The sequence below is a fragment of the Eumetopias jubatus genome, unplaced genomic scaffold (genome assembly GCF_037043125.1).
Source record: "Eumetopias jubatus isolate StellerSeaLion01/CBP00866 unplaced genomic scaffold, mEumJub1_p1.0 scaffold_2, whole genome shotgun sequence".
NCBI lineage: Eukaryota > Metazoa > Chordata > Mammalia > Carnivora > Otariidae > Eumetopias > Eumetopias jubatus.
The window spans coordinates 37,029,574-37,051,024 of record NW_028274808.1 but is presented as its reverse complement, the minus strand read 5'-3'; the positions used below and the strand labels follow the sequence as shown (position 1 = coordinate 37,051,024).

Here is a 21,451-nt window from a genome sequence, read left to right as displayed (position 1 = left end):
ACATTCCTCTGGTTATTTGGAGTCTTTTCTGGTTCCGTGCAAATTTTAGGATTATTTGTTCCAGCTCTGTGAAAAAATGTTGATGATATTTTGATAAGAATTGCATTAAATGTGTAGATTGCTCTGGATAGCATAGACATTTTAACAATATATTTTCTTCCAATTCATGAGCATGAAATGTTTTTCCATTTCTTTGTGTCTTCCTCAATTTCTTTAATAAGTGTTCTATAATTTTCAGAGTTGAAATTCTTTACCTCTTTGGTTAGGTTTATTCCTAGGTATCTTATAGTTTTTGATGCAATTGTAAATGGGATCAATTCCTTAATTTCTCTTTCTTCTGCTGCATTGTTAGTGTATAGAAATGCAAGTGGTTTCTGTGCATTGATTTTATATCCTGCCACATTGCTGAATTGCTGTATGAGTTCTAGCAATTTTGGGGTGGAGTCTTTTGGGTTTTCCACATAGAGTATGTTGTCATCTGTGAAGAGTGCAAGTTTGACTTTTTTGCTGATTCGGATGCCTTTTGTTTCTTTTTGTTTGATTGCTGAGGCTAGGACTTCCAGTACTATGTTAAACAACAGTGGTGAGAGTGGACATTCTTGTCATGTTCCTAACTTTAGGGGAAAAGTGAATGATATTCACTGTGGGTTTTTCACGTATGGCTTTTATGGTATTGAGTTATACTAAGTACACGTACTTGCTATCTTCAAAATAGTTATAAAGATCCAAAGTAGAAGGCTGATCCAATTAGCAATGCATTTTCACCTCAGGTTGGACTATTTGTACCCATTCCAACTTTCTCGTCTATTATTTTGACTGCAACTGTAAAGCCAGTGTGAATGGACTCAGCACTGTAGACACAAGCAAATGATCCTTTACCAAGCAGATTTCCAACTTTCAAATTTCCTACCTTCTCTCCCATACAGGACACATATTTCCAGACACTGGTTTTGCTCCTATTAAGCTCAGTTCCCATTAGGCTAAGTTTCCATGGCTATAGTTCCAATGGAAAAAACCACAGCCACAAAAAGCTCTCCAGGACAACTTCTAAGTCAGGAATATGCCTCTGAACTTCCATTTTAGAAAGCTAGGGCTGGCTGACAAAATAGCAGTAATGGGAACAAAAATACCACCCTACCTCCACTACTCTCCTTACTACAACATAATAAAAAATTCATGCATGAGTTGGAAATTTTAGGGAATACCCATGCAGTCAAGTACCCAATACTTCTATTGCAAAGGTCAAGAGGAGCAGAGTTCCCATGTACAGACAGTTTTTCCTTTAGGGGAATTTTTATTCTGTAGTGGTTTGACAATTCTGGAGTCAGTTTGCCTGGGTTTAATCTTTCACTTTGCCATATACTAGCTGTGTAGCTTTTAAAAGACACTGAACTACACCGGGTCTCAATTTCCTTAAAAGTAGCTAGTGCTTATCTCATTGGCTCATTGAAATAATTAAGTGAATTGATATATGTAAGCTCCAAATAGGAGTTTTCTATATTGTCAGAGGCATTGGAGAGGGATTCATGTGTTGTATGGATCATTGTATCTCAGAGTTGGCAAGAACCTTAGAGACCAAGTGCATGTTTATATGCCAAATTTTTAATCTGTTTGAACTTCTAATTTTTCAATTTTTTTTAAAGATTTGTTTATTTATTTATTTGTCTGAGAGAGAGAGTACAAGCAGGGGGAGCAGCAGGGAAGCAGGCAGAGGGAGAAGCAGGCTCCCAGCTGAGCAAGGAGCCTGATGTGGGACTCCACCCCAGGACCCTGGGATCATGACCTAAGCTGAAGGCAGATGCTTAACCAACTGAGCCACCCAGGCGTCCCTCAATTGTTTATTGTTATTTTAGACAATTCTGTGGAAATGAATAAATTCCTATCTTTAGCTCATGGCTCACAATAAGAACTGTACATCTCTATGCATTAACTCTTACAGAATGGTATAAGGAGTCCAGAGTGTATGAATTCCCTCTGTATCATGTAATATTATATCTAATATATTAGAGTGAGAAAAAACATGATATGGATTATATGTAAGGAACTTCAATCATTTATTGAGCAAAAGTTAATTATAGAGGGAAGGGTGAAAGGAACACTTTTCCTTGATATGAAAAAGATACTTATTATTAGGTAAGTTTTCCTCACTTACGGAAAACGACGTGTGGGGAATATACTGGTATACACTTCTGATTTTACTAACACAGAGTGGGATGGAATTATTGTTAATTCTATTCAAATGGAACCCATGTTACTAAGAATCCACTGAATCTAGCTAAAATCTTCTCTTATGATAGTAGACTACCTTCATCTTCCAGTAACTCAACGACCCCTCCCTCAGGAGCACTCACTGGGATGAGCAGAGGCCACATGACATGGATGCAAGAATACCAGGACTTCTTTAGAAACATATCCAGTATTTTATTGTACATCTTCCAGTCTAGAGATGAGTGAGTTAGAAGAAAAACAAGAATCATGATTTCTATTATTTGGACAGATAGAAGAGAATAACCTCTGAGGAACAAGCATCCACCCTCTTTGTGGAGAACTTGAAACCTGGTTTCAGTCTGTCTATAACCTATCTAACAACAGTGCTGTGTTAGGGATAATGCCCCCTCCTTCTCCCTCCCTCTACCTACTTTTCATCCCTACAGGCCTGAAATATGTGATGTTCTTAAAGAGAAGATGTGGGTGCAGCATCTGGCTGAGGGAATCAAAGATGTTTTGCATGTCAAGGTGATTTATTACTAATTAGGTAAAACCAACTCTGGAGGAGAAATTCCTGGTGTGTACCTTTTAGGTATGTAGTTGTGAAGCCAGAGTGATCAGTGTGGAAGACAGGACAGATAAAAATCTTAACTTGGAGCCAATAAATGATCCTTAGCAATTTACTTACTTATATTCTGGTAGTACTTTGTAGTTTCCTAAGATTTCAACACTATATTTCATTCAGTAATAACCTTGTGAATGAAGCAGGGCAAGAATCATGATGCTCATTGTACAGAAATACAAAGTGACTTGCCTGAGGTCACAAAAGTGATAGATGTGCAAAATGGAACCCACATGTTAGTCTCCTCTCAGTTAAGTGCTTTCTGAACTGCATCAGGTCCTAAGACATGATGATCTTTCCAGCCAACCCTTAAAAATTACATACATGTATTTGGTCTGCATGCATATATTCATGCATGCATGCATACTTTTTGTTTGAGAGAGAGGAAGAGAGAGAGCATGTGCGCATTGCACCTGCATGTAAGCGGGGAGTGGGGAAGGGCAGAAGGAGAGAGAGAATCTTAAGCAGGAACCATGCACAGCATGGAGCCCAATGTGGGGCTCGATCTCATGACCTAGAGATCATGACCTGAACTGAAATCATGGGTCTGACACTTAATTGACTGAGCTACCCAGGTGGCCCCATACTTTTTTTCATTGTAAACTTATATATGCTTATTGCAGAAACACTGACAGGAGAATAAAGAAGAAAATGTGTCCCATGCACCTAAAAACTATTACCATTGACATTTAGTATATTTTCTCCACAATCAAGTGAAATTTTGCTATAAGCGGGGAGATTTCATCTATTTCATTGGGTTAGGGTGTATTTGAAAAATAATGTTAAAATAGTTTTTAGATGTTTGCCCTTAGAAATATGTGACTACATTTCCTTCCTTGACTCTGCTTGTGTGCACTCAACCCATCTCCTCAACCTGGGCTTTTGATAAATTGAAAGTTCTTGCTAATTCTGCATTCAGGTAACTGTTGTGCCTTTTTTCTCTTCTCATCTTTAATAGCATACCCAATCTCTAGCTAATCATTTTCTACTACCTCATGAGATTCTGTCAAGACATCTCATTTCCTCCCCTTCTCCTCCCCAAGTTCCCTTCCTCTTGAACCTGGTCTATATCAAGTCCAGTGAAAAAGATGAGTTGTCGACAGACTTAAGTTCTCCTCCAATTTATAAGTAACTGTGTGACCCTAAGTGAGCAACTTCACTCTTCTGAGCTTCACCTTTGTCATCTTTAAAATGAGTCAGGCTCATATAATTTTTAAGCTCCTCTCCAGCATTCTTAGATTCCATTATTAAGTAAATTCATGCCAGACTGTGAGTGCCAGATAACCCTGACCTCCCAGGAGAAATTATATTTCAAAAGTGACCTCTTCTTGTTAGTCCAGATTAATTTATTCATGAGGTCACTCAATCTTTTATATATTCATTCAACAGATATTTGTAAAGTATATTCTAAGGTTGGGGGAGGCATGGGTCAGTAAATGATAAGAGTATCCCTGACACCATGAAGCTTATCGTGTAATGAGAATATAGACAAGTACATAGGTAGTTATAAACAAGTGTGATATTACTGTAGGGAAAGTACAGGAATCGATTAGCCATGCTAAAAGGTAGCAGTGTAGACTAGGTCTCATCTGGAGAAGTATTTATTTATAGTTATGAATAAAGCAAATTTTAGACATTTTATTATATCATATCAATTTTTATTGAATTCATCATTATATTCTAATTACATAATATAGATTATAATACATCTAATATAATTTCTTTTTATTATATTCATACAAGGAAGACACAGATACTGGAAAAGCATTTTGAAATCTTTTTTTTTTCGATTTTGAAATCTTTTATAAGTACTATTAAAGAGTTGTGTATTATTAATTCATGGGTCTGATATAATGAGCAGTGACACTGATATATATATACATCTTTGTCTTGACAAAATGTGCCCTTGTTTGAGTTACATTAATTATCTCTCAGCAGGAAGTTCTCAGTTGTACCTCTTACACTCTTCAGGAAAGTCATGACACTAGTGCCTCCAGTTCCTTTATTTTCTTGCTGGTTTGAAGGAATCACAATGTACTTAGTTACCATCTGCAGATGATAGTTTCTCAGGGAGACCATAGCTTTCACACACTCATTATAATCTGCCCGCAGCTTATCATCACCTTTTGAAAGAACAAATTTACGGACTGAGGGCCCTGACTCTAATGAGAGAAGAAATTCCCGGTGAGCCAGTGGCATATAGTTTCTCATTTCCTGGAGGAATCTGGCAGCAAATTCTGAAGGAACAAGAGAGAGATTAGGTAGTAGGGAAGCCAAAGCATTCCCCAATCCAGGTAAGAAGGGCAGAGTGAGGTCAGAGTGGGTAGGAGATCACATATCACCATTGCAGCATGAGGCAATGAGAATGCTATTGGTCTTGCTATTAGTAATGATAACTATTGTAATATATACTTAATTCTGAAAACCAAATGAGCTGAACTCATTCTTTCAGAATAAAGTTTTTCGTTTGTGTGTCCTTTCTCACTTCCCTACTGTAGTTGATCCTTCTAAAAAGCTGATGATATAGATAGGGTGTATATAATCTATACTTGACCAATCATGACACTGAGTCTGAGAGAGTTTAAGGGACAATTTTTAAATAAATGAATTAACTAAGAAAAAAAGGATATTTTCACCTATGCCAATGATTTTTCCTTTGACTATTAAGTACAAGTTTAGGAAAACAGAGAAAAGTACAAAGTTCTTATTGGAGCTTCTTCTGCCTGCTCTAAACCCCTAGAAGGAATATAATGAATGTGGTTCATCTTTTACCTTTGGTGCATCTTTCAGTTTGAGCTGCTGGGGCAGTAAGCTGATCAAGAGCAGTGCCAAGCCTCCCCTTGTCACTCATGTCTCTACCCAACTTCTGTCCCATCCCATTTGCAGGTGACTTTCTCTTTCTGAATCTGATCGTACATTTTCAGAACATGTGCTATGGGCTTCCCCACAGTCAATCAGGTCTTATATGTATGCCCAAATGTCAAGACTGAGAGGGTGATGAACTTGGGTTTTGGTTCGGATTTCACTGCTTTCTAGCTGGTTAATAAGGAGCGCATCACTTAGCCTCTAAAGAAACTTAGAAGTTCCTGCTTGGTTGTCTGTGAAATGGGATGATGACAATATAGTCTTGCCTTACTAATTCTTCTAAAAGTATCAAATAAGCTCAGATGAGATGCTGATGAGAAGTTACTTTTTAGATATTAAAACACTATTGTATTAACATATGAGATGATTATTATTTGTCATTGTCCACTCACCTTTACCACAGCTCTGCTGGATGCCCAGCAGAACATCGAAGCACTGAAAGATGCTACTTTGGGCTGCACTGCCCCCCGCAAACTGCTTTGGAGTGTCCCAGAAACCTTCATACTTCAGACCCTCTGGCAGTTGGGAGTTGCCTTTCCAGCTAGGCCAGGAAGGAAAAAAATAATCACTATTTGGATAATTGCCAAATTTTCAGGTATAAAATCTTATAATAGAGGATGAATTGAAAGTGATATGAGATCAACTTCATTATTCTTCTACACTCTCCTTCCACTCATATTCATGTTTGAGAGTGACAAATAACATGGTTCTGAACAAGTCTGGCATAAGTATTCTATAAATGGAACTTTACCTTTGCACTAGCAAAGATCATTCCTTTTTTTTTTTCTAAATGACTACCTTTCCTGTCCATAACAGTCTATTCTTTCTCTGCAAAATATATTTTATGATAGGAGTTATTTCCTAAACCCGATGGATAGTGGGGACCATCAGTGGGAATTTGATGTGTTCTTTATGTTAATTCTTTAAGAGAAAACAAATTCAAGCATGAGATTACATACCCGGACAAGTATATGCGAAGAACATTGAAAAATGTGCTGGGGTCCACATATTCTGTAAAAAAGATGAGGTGTGTTTAAGCAGTTATCAGACTTTCAGAGGAGATCAAGATATTGTAAACAATTGATAGTGGGTTTCGGTTTAGGCTGCAGGAAAGGCATTATGTCAGCTGGTGCAGAAAAAGTCCCTAACTACAAGCTCTCACTCACATGACCTTTTTGAGGGGAGCCCCCTGTTCACTGAACAGGGTCTACCGTAGGGGTGACACACAGCCTAACACACAGTCAGGCCCAACTGACTCCTCCTCAGGAGACCAATTAAACTGTCAACGTTTCTTTAAAGCTATTTCATATGCTTACTGATAGAACAGATAAACTACTTACATAAAGAAACAAACCTACACAAAATGAAAAACAGAAATAAGAGCCTCAGGAGCCCTATGGACACCATCCCTGGGTCTCCCTCCCCAAAGGTTACTAACTTTTCTGATTTAAAGGTCAATCTTTTTGCCAAGGACCAATCAGCAGTAACACAATCACATATTGTTAAGGCTGTCCAGCAGGGCACACTTTTTTTTTTTTTGTAAATCCTTGTTTATGTACTTTTTAGTTATTGCTGTTTTTTAGCTGTTAATTTTGAAATAACTTCTGAGCTCAGTGGTTTTTCTATGTTGTTTCTTACTTATCTTGTGAAAAAGCAGAATTTGCAGGGAGTTCCTATAAAGCAGAAGCTAAGTATTTCAGAACTTAAAACAGCCTGAACCTTCCACAAGTTTCTCCATGGTTTCAGTGGGAGGCAATGACATTATTTAGAGTTAAGGAGGCCGGGCTTCACAATTTACTACCTGTGTAACCTTGGGCCACTTATCTTATCTCTCCATTAGATTAGCTTATCCATAAAATGCACATAATAAAACCTACCACGGGAAAATATAGTTATTTAGTGAGATAAAGGGAAAACATACCACTAAGTGAGAGTGTTTTTCTTCCATTTTCTCAACAACTCTAGTCTCAGAAAATCAGAAGCACGTGACTGCGAGCCTTGAATGTTTTCATGCATACAATATTTACCATTAATTTGTTCAAACTCTTCACGGGCTTGGCGCAGGCAAGAAGCTATATAACACAGTGCTTTTTGCAAAGTATCCCGGTCCTCATTTTTAACTGCCTTGAATAAATCAGGAATTACCTTAAAGAAAAAAAAAAAAAAGATGAACATGTAAGGTTTCCTAGCACTAAATATTGGCATAGAATAAAATTCTTCTAATTCTTAATCCCCAAATTAAATGTTGGATTTCCACTTCATTTTTGGGCTGAGAACCCTTTTATTGTTTAACTAATTTCCGTATATTTAATTAAGCTTGGATTTATTTTTATTTATTTATTTATCATTTAGTTTTATATAGTCTCAGTTCTATTTCTAATAGTCAAAACCATTAGATTCATGTCACTCTGTGATCTAGTTTCAATGCCAAATTGCATTAAAAATGCATCTCTCCTATTAAGGTATTAAATTTAATTCTAAATATATGGATCTTGGGGCACCTGGGTGGCTCAGTCGGTTAAGTGTCCAAATCTGGATTTCAGCTCAGGTCATGATCTCAGCATCAAGAGATCCAACCCCACATCGGGCTCCACGTTGCTGGGCGTGGAGCCTGCTTAAGATTCTTTCTCTCCCTCTGCCCCTCCCCACTTGTGCTCTCTCTCTCTCTAAAATAAATAAATAAATAAATAAATAAATAAATAAATAAATAGGTCTTATGTTTTATATTTTAGGTGATACACAAAAATAAATAAAGTATTTCTACCAGATGATCCCTTATATCCAATTAACTAATTGAATGCTGTATTTAGTCAAGATAGAGTTATTTCATGCATAATATAGTTCAGTTACTAAGTGATCGCTCTGCTTATGCAAATGGAGATAAAAATTTGCTATTTGGGATGGACTTACTTTGATTGCAGAAGCAGCTGCTAGCTCCACCAACAGTGAAACCAGGAAAAATCCTTTACTGCAGTCTCCACCAGGAAACGAGAACAGAATGTCCATGTTCCTAAGAAAATAAGTCAAGGAATTCAAGAATTTAGCAAAAATACTGGTATATTTGAGTGCTTTGCAGTTTTCAAGTATTTTTATTCCATTTTAATTTAAAAAAAGTCTTGTGAGAGAAGTATGATAGGTTTTACTATCTATGTTACATTTTTGGGAATATGAGGGTTAGGTCCCTTGTCTAAGATCTAATAGTAGATTAAGTTGGGACTTGAAATTCCATTTTAGAATTTGGGACTAGAAATTCCAAGACTATCTCTGTTTCTATTCTCTCATTAATTTTTCAGATGTATGTATATTACCGTATTTATATATTTATACATATTCAATGCTTACAGAGACATTTGTGAAATATAATTTTAAGTAGTCTTTTTGCTACTAAATAAATATATTTATATCCATATTTTTATCTGTGAACCTGATTCAATTTTTCAATGGTTTACCTGCTTTACAAAGAAATCGAGAAATGCAAATAACTGATTAGACCCTATTTCTTTCTTTTTTTTAAAAAGACTATTTATTTATTTATTTTTTAAAGACTTATTTATTTGAGAGAAAGAGAGATAGAAAGAGAGAGCACAAGCAGTGGTAGGGACAGAGGGAGAGAAAAAATCTCAAGCAGACTCTGCCCTGAGTGCAGAGCTCTATGAGGGGCACTATCCCACGACCCACGAGATCATAACCTGAGCTGAAACCAAGAATCAGACATGTAACCATCTGAGCCACCCAGGTGCCCCCTATTTTCTTTTTTATTGAAGTTTTGCACTAATGCAAACAAGGTCTCAATATCTGTAGATCTATGAAATTCATGTTGGTTAAATTCACTGTCTCTGAAGCCAGTCCATTTCTGCAACTTGTTTCTGCCTCAGAGTTCTCATCTGTAAAATGAGACTGATGATATCATCCTCCCATTTAAAAACCTTCCATAGATTTTCATTGATTTTAAGATACTATTTAAACCCCTAATCATAGCCAAAAGTCCTACATAATCTTTTTGCTAACTTTATTTTTTCATCCCTTTTCCACACTACGTCTGTCAGTCACTACTTATGAGCAACACTAGCCTTCCTTGAGTTCCGATAATGCATCAAAATTTTCCTCACTTTGAGGCCCTCACTCTTGCTGTTTCTTCCACTATGAATGCTCATTTAATTCTTTCCTACTCACTCTTCAGAACTCAGCTTAAAGAACTTGTTACAGGGATTCCTTCTTCATCCCTTTTATTTAGTTAGAGTTCACAGCCCTTTATCCTCTTACTCTCCTCTTAATCATAAAACAATTTACATAAATTTCCTATATCTGCTTTCCTCACCAGGGCAGGATTATTCCTAGGATATTTACCTTTGTTTCACTAGCTCCCAGCCTCCGCTCAGTACATAGATTAAAAATGGTAAGGATTGGGTCAAAAAGAACAGGTTTATGTATCTGGCCACTGCGGTCATTAAGTCAAAGACACACAGATGTATGTGCATTTTGCATTTATGCTTATTAATTACATTTTTATATATGCAAGTGCTATTTTTGTATATATCTATAGCTATAATATTAAGCAGACACAGTTCTATCACAGTCATAGATCTAATTAAGGATTGGGATTATTTGCTCTTTAAACAATTATTTGAGTTATTTTTTGCTTGAATTCAATTGGTCTTTTAAAAAAGTACATTTGGAGGGTATTGGTAAACCTATACTCACTTTGAATAACAATTCTTATAATAAAATAAGAATCAAATACTTACTCGTAAGTCATAGGCCTTGTGAAAGCAGCCGTGAAACAATGGATCAATTGGAAGAGAAAAAGAAAATCAATTTAAAAATCAAATGGCTTTGAGTTATTCTTATTCGATCTAATGCTACTTACCTATCAAAGTTAAGATATACACAAAAAAGAAAAAATATATATGTGTGTGTGTTTTTTTTAATATCAACTAAGCATTGCAAACACTTAACTTAGGGCTTTGTAAGTAAAAAAAATTAAATATTCAAGGAACACACATGTTAGTCCAAACTAGTTGTTACTAACTATTTTTTAAATTTAAATTCAATTAGCCAACATATAGCACATCATTAATTTCAGATGTAGATTTCAATAATTCATCAGTTGCATATAGTAGCAAGTACTCATTGCATCAAGTGCCCTCCTTAATGCTCATCACCAGTTACCCCATCCCCCCCATGCCCCTCCCCTCCAGTAACCCTGTTTGTTTCCTATAGTTAAGAGTCTCTCACGGTTTGTCTCCCTCTCTGGTAACTTCCCATTCTTTTCTAGACCAAATCCTTTTGTTTTATGGTTCCCCGTCTATAGTACTTCTCTGCAGATACACACTCAAAGCCCTGGGGCACCACAAGTCTCTGGTCCCGTTATTGTAACAGATCGCATTGCTTAAAGGAGAGGAGGGGCCTAGATCCTCAGCAGGTGGCACCAAAGGCCCAGGCATTGCCATCTCTACTGCTAAAAATGTGTCAACCCTTTAACTCAACTGGATAGTTAAAAATTAAATTTGTAGAAACACCAAAACATGTTAATAAGGAAAGCCAGACACAAAAGAGTACATACTCTATAATCTCATTAATATGAAATCCAATAGCAGAAAAAAATTAATTTTTAATGTGACAAATCAGAATATCTTTACCTGGAGGTACAGGAGAAAATTGAATGGAAAGAGCCACAGAGGTGATATTCTGTATCTTGCTTAGGGCTATCCATGTATATAGAACAGTCAAAATCACCAAACTGAACAGTTAAGATGGTGCATTTCATTGTATGATAATTACACACCTTTCTCTTATATATTTGTAGTTATAGATATGCCATCAAAAGAAATCATACCCCCAAAAAGAGAAGAAAGCTGTTCTGCCAAAAATTAAACCAATGACTAATGCCTTATTGATGCAAGTAGGATGCACTTCTTTAGTTCCTGTTATAATCATAGTTCACATACCCATTGGGATCCTTTTTCTTCCAGTTTGCCAAGACACAGTCTGCATAAACCAGAATAGGAGGCAGACCCAGCTTCTTAGAGAGTTTACAGTAAGGAACAGCAATATTCTCTGGCAGGACCTAATGAAAACACAAAATTTAGTATTAACCTTTGAAGTGTCTTCCCTTTCCTTCTGTTTCCTGCTACCTTCCTGCTATTTCTTCTGCTACCATTCCAACTGCTCTATTAGTGCTAAAACATGAGCTGTTCTACATAACCGCACTCTGAAACCAAACAATCGTAATTTTCTCTTCCTCATTTCATAACTTAGTCCTGGTAATTATTAAATGTTTATGTTTTAGACGTAGGTTGATGTGGACATAATCTAGTCAGAGAGAGAGCAAAAGGAGGTAGAGGGTACGAGGAACAAAGGATGCATCCTTGACTTTCTAATGGCCTGGGAGTTATTTGCAGTCATTTATTTATTCGTGCATCCATCCCATGAATATTTGTTAGGCAACTATGCAAGAAGCTCTTTAACTACAGGCAATACAAGGATAAAATCAGTTGTCTCCAAGAAATTCAAAGTCACTTGTAATTAAGATTTTGGGATATGATACATACTTGGAGCAGAGTGCTGACAGAAACTCTCCTGGATGATTTTTTAGAAAACCTTGCCATAGAGTGACGTTGGCGCTCATCCTTGAAGACTTACTTGGGTCAGCAGGATCTCCTTTAGCCTTTCTATTTCCATGCAGATTATATCAATTGGAGTGACACTCTTGGCTCTTTCACTCACCTTTCCTCAGAGGAGGTATAGAGGCTTATCTAATTGTTGAGTGTGGGAGTGGGACTGCAGCTCAGCAAACTTTGTATTCAACTCCTTTTTTTCCTGAGCCTATTACTCAGGATTCTGCTCCTTATCTGGCCACACCCTAAAAGGCTCCTATCTCCCTGGGCAATCCTGAAGGGTAAATGCTTACCTAGCAGGCCCATTGTTGCCACACATGCAAGCCATGTTTTCCAACTGCTCTATTAGTCATAATGCTGACCATTTATTCTTTATCTGCCTGACTTCCTCATCTAACTATCATTTGGTTTATAACTAGATGGTCCCATGTAATAATTAAGGTTACCCTTGTCATTAGAAGCCAATGGTTGGAATATGTGTATCTAACCAGGCAAAGGACAGGGATGTGTAGCTCATCTGGAGTAGTGGGCAGTGGGACTGCAGTGGTAGAGGTGGTATGACGATGTGGCCCACTCCACGGTTCTGCAAAAATCATGGGAGCTATAACCTAAGTGGCTTTGTATTAACTTAATACATCTGGTTTAACAAAGATGGTTTAACAAAGAGAACAAAATGTTAGAAGGAGAAACATTGGCTATCAAAGTAACACCTGGATATGTGCTTCCCCTTGCAGAGCTTGTGCCTCTGGGAATTGAAATATTTTGGTTTGCAAATGATTTACACGTTTCAAAAGGAAATTTTTGCCTTTTTCTGATTTAAAGAAAAGATCAAAGGGAAACAAAAGAAAGTTTGCTTAATTAAAAAGTTAATTTAAAATGACTTGGGAAAAAGAAAAGAGATATTCAAACACATCTTTATTAGAAACATGCAGTAACTAAGAAACTCAGATGCTAGTTTCTAGCCCAGTCTGAAGCAAATTGTGCCTTATATTGATGTATCTTATTTTTTATCCATTTATTTTTCTTTCCTACAATTTCCTCACTTAAATATATTTGTTGCTGGCTTCTAAAATCCTTTTTGGAATAATGTGGTATACAAAAACTAGATAAATTAAAAATATATACTCGTGGGGCACCTGGGTGGCTCAGTCGTTAAGCGTCTGCCTTCGGCTCAGGTCATGATCCCAGGGTCCTGGGATCGAGCCCCGCATCGGGCTCCCTGCTTGGCAGGAAGCCTGCCTCTCCCTCTCCCACTCCCCCTGCTTGTGTTCCCTCTCTCTCTGTGTCGCTCTCTGTCGAATAAATAAATAAAATCTTTAAAAAAATATATATATACTCGTGTTTTCTTTTATAATTCTGATCTCCACTTGCATAAATTTATTGTCTTTTGATTATCCCATGTACATTTTGGTCTCCATATTATTTTTTGCTGGTCCTTTCCCTTTTCTGCTCCTCTCCTCTTTAGATAAGCTCTACCAATCTTTCAAGAAATAGTTCAGGTTCCACATCTTTGAAGTATTTCATTATTATACCAACTACTCTCATGCTACTCTCAACTCTCTCATGCTTCTGCACCTAGCACATGCTGCCCTTTGTTATTGATGATTTTTCTATACAATGCCTACACATTTAGCTAGACTCAGATTCTAGCAAGTCTAGTGAGGCTTTGTGCTTAGGTTGTCCGGCTATCTTATACCTTTTTGTGTAATCAAAATTCTAGACGTGATAGTTTGATAATTATAAAAAAGTATAAGATGTTCCCATGATTATGCAGAGCAACTTTTTCCTTTTGTTTCCATATCAGGGGATGCACATCACATAGGTGGACAATATGTGTTGTATATTTAAACAGGATGTGGAAAGAAAAACAAGATAAAATTTTAATTTAATTTAATTTAATTTAATTTAATTTAATTTAATTTTCCCCTTTGTCAAAAAGGGGAAAAATATTCCCTAAATGACAGAAGATGCTTCTGGAATCTATTTTATCTCTTTGTGGTTTAAAGAGTTGGTATTACAGTCTGTATTGGTTTCTTGTAATTAGGGTTGCCAAATAAAATACAAGATTTAAAATAGTATTTTAAATCTAAAGTTATCTACTGTTGACAAGAATAGAGTGAAACCCATATGTTCTTCCAAGTTGACAGATGTAAGATAGCATTTTAACACTAAGAAAAGCCATAATATGTTCATATCTCCCACAACTCATAAATAGAGAAAATGTTTCATATTCAAATATGTTGATTATCATGTTATTTACAATGGTAAAATATTAAAAACAAGTACAGTATTTATCAATAGAGGATTGAATAAATAAAGTTCAGGAACTCAATGAAAAACTATAAAGTGATTTCAAATGATGACTAAAAGGATTGTGTAATAACTAAGAAATGCTTACAGTAAATTTCAGTGAAAGACACAGAACGTACATCTATATACACAGGCTGGAACAAGGGTGTTACATAAATAAGAGATTAAAAATCCAACAATGACAGCAGTTGGCATGTTAAATCAGTGAATGATTGTTTTCCTTTTAATTTTTTTGTTACCCAAGCATCACAAAATCTAGTTATAATACTTTTAGAATGTTTTTTACATTAAATTGGATGTAAATTGTCATGTAGCCTAAGAAATACCAAAAAATCTTCAAACCTTTCGAACATCTCCATCACCTTGATTCCACACGTATGCCATGGTGATATACCCCAGGGCCAGATGGGCAAGGCGCTGCGACTTGTGATCTCTGAGGGCATCAATACTGTGATTTTTTAACTGAGAATAAAAGAGAGGTTGACTCAAATCAATACAGGTGACAGCACAGCTTCAAAGCCAAGGTAAAAATGTTAAGAAGCTATAATAGAGGAAGATGAATGTAATGCTTTTCCAAACCTGGTCAACTTTTTTACGTAGTTCATTTTTCTCAATCAGTTCAGGCAGATTTTTAGCGATGGAAACCCATTCATCATAAGGCGGAGGTAGCTCCTCCTTGAAAAAAAGAAATGGGACTTTTATTTAGTAGCGAAAATTTTTACAAAGCAGTTTTGCTTCTGACTGATAGTCTACTTTGCCTCTAGATCAGTTCTGTGCAACGCTGTCCTGTCACACACTTACCTGTCCAGTAACTACGGTCCCTGCATTACCACCTGCACACCCAGGGCTCGTGACCTTCTTTTCTTCTCCTCAAACACTCTTACCTGCTGCCTCTTTTTCACAGGTCACCTCAAAAGTTCCACTAAAATCATCCTGATTATTCCAGGCTACACTTACAATCCCAATTATGCATCCTATGCATTATACCTTTACATTGTTAAGTAATTTATTGTTATCTGCTATTTATTTTTTTCCTGGCTAAATTTTAAGTTTTTTTGAATGGAAAAAAATGAGACTTATTAGATGTCAGCAACAGACTAGGCATTTTGCTCAATAAATATTTAAATATTATAATGACCTAAAATGTTGATTGTTATCTCCATTTCATAAATAAGGAAAATAAAGCTCAGTTTATGAAGTTGTTTTGAATATATAGTTTGTTGTGAATGAACGTTTGTTTCCACCTTTGAAAAAGCTCTTTTAAAATCTCACTACGTGATGGCAAGGATTTTATCATGCTTTTAATTTTATATTTCTTACAGAACCTGGGACAGTACTGGACATGTAGGAGATACTGTATATTTACATATTGATTGCTTGCTTTGGTACTATAGACTTATATTTCACCCAGTAAGTGCAAATAAAAGCCAAACAAAAGTGTCTCCTTGGATTTTATTATATTTATATTTTGATCTCAAGGGAAAACATGCAAACAAAAGACCTAGACAACATCCTGAAATGAGATTCAGATCTCTGAACAACTTGCCATATGCCTCCTTCATTAAGCTGTTTCCAGACATGTCCTTCAGGTCATCCATACTGAACTACGGAGACATAGCAAAAATAGAGAGATCAACTCACACCAACGTGGGTGAAGTTTTAAGCTACAAAATGAAGCTAATATTATAAGTAAGCTATAAGACAGAAATGTAACATAAAATTCAAACATTTTCACCTGCTGCATATAATCAGCCAGGCTTTGTCCGTTAGGGCAGATGTTTAACAATGAAAGATCCAAGCACTAGATAGTCACCTTTCTTGTTTCTCCGAATTTTTCTCCCTAACTACACAAATGCTATATCATCTAGTGTTTTTAGTAATACATGTATCTTTTTTTTGTTGTGTGTTTTACTATGTAGCACAACTGAATTTTTGGTTGTTACTATTTTCCCCAAATAATGGAATTTTTGTTGTTGTTATATATCATGATAACCTATTTGACAGATGTAAAATTCAATCAGTAATATACTTCTAGTTCAGGGACGCCTGGGTGGCTCAGTCGGTTAAGCGTCTGCCTTCAGCTCAGGTCAGGATCCCAGGGTCTGGGATTGAGTCCCGCATCGGGCTCCCTGCTCAGCGAGGAGCCTGCTTTTCCCTCTGCCTGCCGCTACCCCTGCTTATGTCTCTTTCTCTCTCTCAAATAAGTAAGTAAATAAATAAATAAAATCTTTGGGCGCCTGGGTGGCTCAGTCGTTAAGCATCTGCCTTCGGCTCGGGTCATGATCCCCGGGTCCTGGGATCCAGCCCCACATCAGGCTCCCTGCTCTGCAGGAGAAGCCTGCTTCTCCCTCTCCCACTCCCCCTGCTTGTGTTCCTGCTCTCGCTATCTCTCTCTCTGTCAAATAAGTAAATAAAATCTTTAAAAAAAAATCTTTAAAAAATATATATATACTTCTGGTTTGGAGAGTGTTTAAATGGTATAATATGAATCAATGAAGAATAACACAGAGGGTCATTCAACTTCTGTTAGATTAGAGAATGTATTTTGTATCTATGTGGAACTGGAAGACACATTATTTTCCTTTGGAATAAAAAGCTGATAGATTATAAGAGGTGAAATGGATATTTTTGAGTTTATAATTTCCAGGAAAGATCTTCAGTGAAGAAATAAAAGTAGGCCCTAATTTATTTTTGTTTCAGGACATGATCTAACTTCCTAAGCATCTTAAGTAGCAACATTGTTTTTTAAGTAGTTCGGGAACGGTTTTGTTTTGCTTTGGTTTGAGGGTTTTGCTTTACCCCTTGGGATGTATTCTAGAGGTCTCTGTAACTATCATAATGTCTTAATTTTTAAGAGAACTTACTGTGGGGGAAAAATGATACGAGGTTTCACAGTTTCTGGAAAAGATTTTTGTTCTTGTACCACTGATAAGTATATTTTCAAAACCATCTTCTTCTGGCACTTTGGTGTGCTTGAATGGAGGAGTAACAAGTCTGAGTATTACTGATTTGCCAATATAAGGTAAACTAGGTACTTTTAGCAATAACATTAAATTAACTTAATAATTTGAAGAGAAGAATTAGATTGGGAGGAAGAATTTGCTTTAGATTTGCCTGTATTATATAAGGTATTTACAGAATGTTATCTCTAAGTACAGTTAAATTGGATCTCTACTAAAAATATATTTGCTGCATTTACAGATGCCCTCTAGGGGTGCCTGGGTGGCTCAGTCAGTTGAGTGTCCAGCCCTTGGTTTTGGCTTAGGTCATGATCTCTGCGTAGTGAGATCGAATCCTGCATCAGGCTCTGGGCTTAGTGGGGAGTCTGCTTGAGATTCTCTCTCCCTCTGCGCCTTCCTCGCTCATTGTCTCTTGCTCTCTAAGATAAAAGATGTCCTCTAGAATACAGACTTTGTTTGAGCTATAATAAATAGATATATACTTGTATATAGAATTGTCACAACATGTAACTGGTTCCTAGAAATCATATGGAATTTCATGAACCTTATTAAACCCAAAAGTGGGGTAGGGAAGAAGTAATGCCTTATGATATCTTCTTCTCTCTCTCTCTCTCTCTCTCTTTTTAAGATTTTATTTATTTGACAGAGAGATAGAGAAAGAGCACAGATAGGCAGAGTGGCAGGCAGAGGGAGAAGCAGGCTCCCCGCTGAGCAGGGAGCCCAATGCGAGGCTCGATCACAGAGCCCTGGGATCATGATCTGAGGCAAAGGCAGACACTTAACAGACTGAGCCACCCAGCGTCACAATATCTTCTTCTCTTAAGAGAAGCAGCATATTATAATAATTTTAAGGTCATGGACTCTGGAGCCAGACTAGTCAGGTTCACATTCCATCCCTGTCATTGTTAGCTATGTGAGTTTGGGTAATTACCTAAATTCTGCCTGGCTTAAATTTCTCATCAGGAAAATTTAGGATAACTTTTAGGATGGTTGTGAAGATGGAGTAAGAATATTTGTAAATTGCTTAATAAATTGTTATATAAATATTTAATAATTGAAGTAGATAATAAGAGGGTTTTCATGGCATTCTTTGGAATACAACTTAGAAAAATGTAGTTTTAAAGGCAAACATTTACCCTACATGTCTTGCTATTTGAAGGCAAAGCTTGTAAAAAGAAAAAAAGGTAGCTTAGACTCACTTGACTCATGCTTAGTAACAACAAGCAGTATTAATACAACACACAGTTGCTTGATATACCATCTCAAAAACCTAATCAAAGCAGTAACATACACTTCATACAATTTAAGGTATATCAGCCAAGAAAGGGGGTTCCTTTGACTCATGGATCATTTATTACTTTGGTTTTTTTCAAAATGCCCTCCAAAAATGCAGTTGTATTAAACCAAAATGCTTCTATAGTTTCCTTATCTCATCACTTTCCTTATCTGCATAAGGTAGCTAAAAAGTGCATTTAATACTAAATTTCTAGGCAAACTTTTAAGTATGAAATATTTATTTAAAACTCTGCCTCTAATTTTGGCACTGCCTTATCCATTTGTTTAGTAAAAATTACTGAACTACATTTGTTCAATAGAAGTAAACTTGTCCAGGTAAACAATGATAATAAAACATTTTTGCCCATATCTTAGTGCCCCATCTTACCAGTGGATTTGGCAGAGTGAAGCCCACCTCTTCATCTATATGGTATTTTTCAAAAATTTCCTGAGAACTTTCCATAAGAAGTCTATTATGTGCCATCCTTGCAGTTTCCTCCGTTGGTCCTCCTCAGTTTGATGGGGTTTCAGAGCATCTATTCATTATAAGGTTTGCCATAGCCAATGACCACAAACTTATCACGTAGGTGGTAAGAAATGACTTCCATTTTTGGAATAGTTTCATTTTCTTTCTTTGTAATTTGATAAACAATGAAACCATGAAAGCATCACTATTCATCATAAGAAGAAACTGAAAGCTTATGTTCCTATGAAATGTTTATCAGTGGGAATAGCATCTGTTTACTCCCATTGGGGAAGTCAGAAAGAAACTGAAATCACAAAAACAATGAAAATAGGTAACCAGAAAAAAACATGTTTTATGGGACCTTTTAAATCTTTGAATTAAGATAATGAATTTGACCTGGCTCAAGTCCTAAACTATCATTTAGTCAGCACTGTCATTGGCTTTCCTTAAAATCTCCAGGGTTCTATGAAATATCAGTGTGTTATTTCGGCAGCCATAAAATGCAACCTGTGGTACATTGAACTATTAGTCAATGACTCTGAACTAGAAAAAAAGTGGAAGCACATGAGGAATTAAGATTGTACCCCTCTACACCCCCATTTTCTTACCCAGTCTTTTATCTGTGCTCACAATGATAACAGTTCTGTCTTCTTATTATTCCTGAGTCCTTTTAAGGAAGACTTTTCTGCATCTCTACTATATTTGACTGCTAAGGACAGATGATGAGGCAACAGTCTTTCACATTTGGAGAATTTGTGATGTGTTACAAGTTTAAATAAAGGATTAAATACCTTGAAAATCTTTCTTTCAAAATGCAAATTAAAATTGCATTTGGTAAAAGTTTTTGAGGGTGCATGCAGTTCTGTGCTCCCTTACAGGCATTGTTTGATCTTAATAAAGCTGAACCAAAGCAGAAACCAGGAGTTAGTGTTCAGTACATTATATGAATGCTGTTCTGTCATCCAGCTTATCAGTACTTGAAATCACTTTTATTGGTGCATGATTTTGCATTCTAGAATAGTTATCACACTATTCTTTCCTATTACATCATGAGTTGTTTTTCGTTTTTAACATGTAGTTTTATAAGAATATGGTCTCTTTATGATAAAAGTAAGAGAAATTGAAACCAAAATTATACAGCAAAGAGAACACTTGGCTATGCATCTTCAAAATGAATGATTACTTATGCTGATATTTCTGAAACCAGGCCCAAGGCAAAAGAAACAAACAAAAAAAAGTATCATGTTGGGTTATCATATCTATATGAAAGCCAAAAATTCCAAAAAACTTTTAAGAATTAGAGAACGTGTTATTTCTATGGTTTTTCACTCTTTGTACCTGAATTTTTTCGTGGGTGAATCAAAACAGATACATGTAATGGAGTTTCAGATAATTCTGTCTTGGAAAAGTTTCTGAAGATTGATTTTTTTTTTTAAGAAGCATGGCTTGATAAAAACTTCTTGACTCTGCTTATCCAACTACTTCATTAAATTTGTCCTACTTTTGCGGGGGTTGGGTGGCTCAGTTGGTTAAGCATCCAACTCTTTTTTTTTTTTTAAGATTTTTATTTATTTAACAGAGATAGAGAGCACAAGCAAGCAGAGCAGCAGACAGAGGGAGAGGGAGAAGCAGGCTCTCCACCAAGCAGGGAGCCCAATGCAGGGCTTGATCCCAGGACTCTGGGATCATGACCTGAGCCGAAGGCAGCCGCTTAACCAACTGAGCCACCCAGGTGCCCCAAGCATCCAACTCTTGACTTTGGCTCAGGTCATGATCTCAGGGTCATGATCTCATGGTGGTGAGATTGAGCTCCACTTCAGGCCCTGCCCTCAGTCCTCTGCCCCTTCCCATTCTCGTGCAGGTTCACACACCTTCTCTCTATAATAATCAATCAATCAATCAATCAATCAATCTTTAAGAAATCCATCCTAACTTTGACTGCAGAAACAATAATATTTTAGTATCCTACTTTATTCTCTGCTTATTTATCTCTATCTACACACTTTTACCCTTTTCATATTTCTTTTTTTTGCTCGTTTCCACTGCATTTATTACTAATATAAAAAAATGTTAAAAAGAAAAAAAAGTCATTCTCAGGCCTCCAACGACTCTCATCCTTCCTTCTTGC

General features: G+C 36.5%; 1 protein-coding gene across 1 annotated transcript; it reads right to left on the bottom strand.

Moving 5' to 3' along the window:
- Positions 1–4,558: 4,558 nt before the first annotated feature.
- Positions 4,559–19,500, bottom strand: IDO1 (indoleamine 2,3-dioxygenase 1). The gene is made up of 10 exons (XM_028124025.2): positions 19,246–19,500; positions 15,202–15,297; positions 14,965–15,084; positions 11,644–11,762; positions 10,441–10,455; positions 8,606–8,705; positions 7,723–7,840; positions 6,655–6,706; positions 6,088–6,236; positions 4,559–5,067 (listed from the first exon to the last, which is right to left on the bottom strand). The coding sequence occupies exons 1-10, from the start codon at positions 19,339–19,341 to the stop codon at positions 4,751–4,753; spliced, it is 1,182 nt and encodes a 393-aa protein (XP_027979826.1). The 5' UTR covers positions 19,342–19,500; the 3' UTR covers positions 4,559–4,750.
- Between the last annotated feature and the right edge of the window lie 1,951 nt (positions 19,501–21,451).

Bases quoted from the DNA above. Each gene is read 5' to 3' on its own strand.
- IDO1 (XM_028124025.2), bottom strand. From the start codon at position 19,341: ATGGCACATAATAGACTTCTTATGGAAAGTTCTCAGGAAATTTTTGAA. The intron at 11,763-14,964 runs GTTTGAAGATTT...TGTTTTCATTAG, and splicing joins GTGATGGAGATGTTCGAAAG to GTCCTGCCAGAGAATATTGC. The intron at 6,237-6,654 runs GTATGTAATCTC...TTCCTGGCCTAG, and splicing joins CTTCGCATATACTTGTCCGG to CTGGAAAGGCAACTCCCAAC.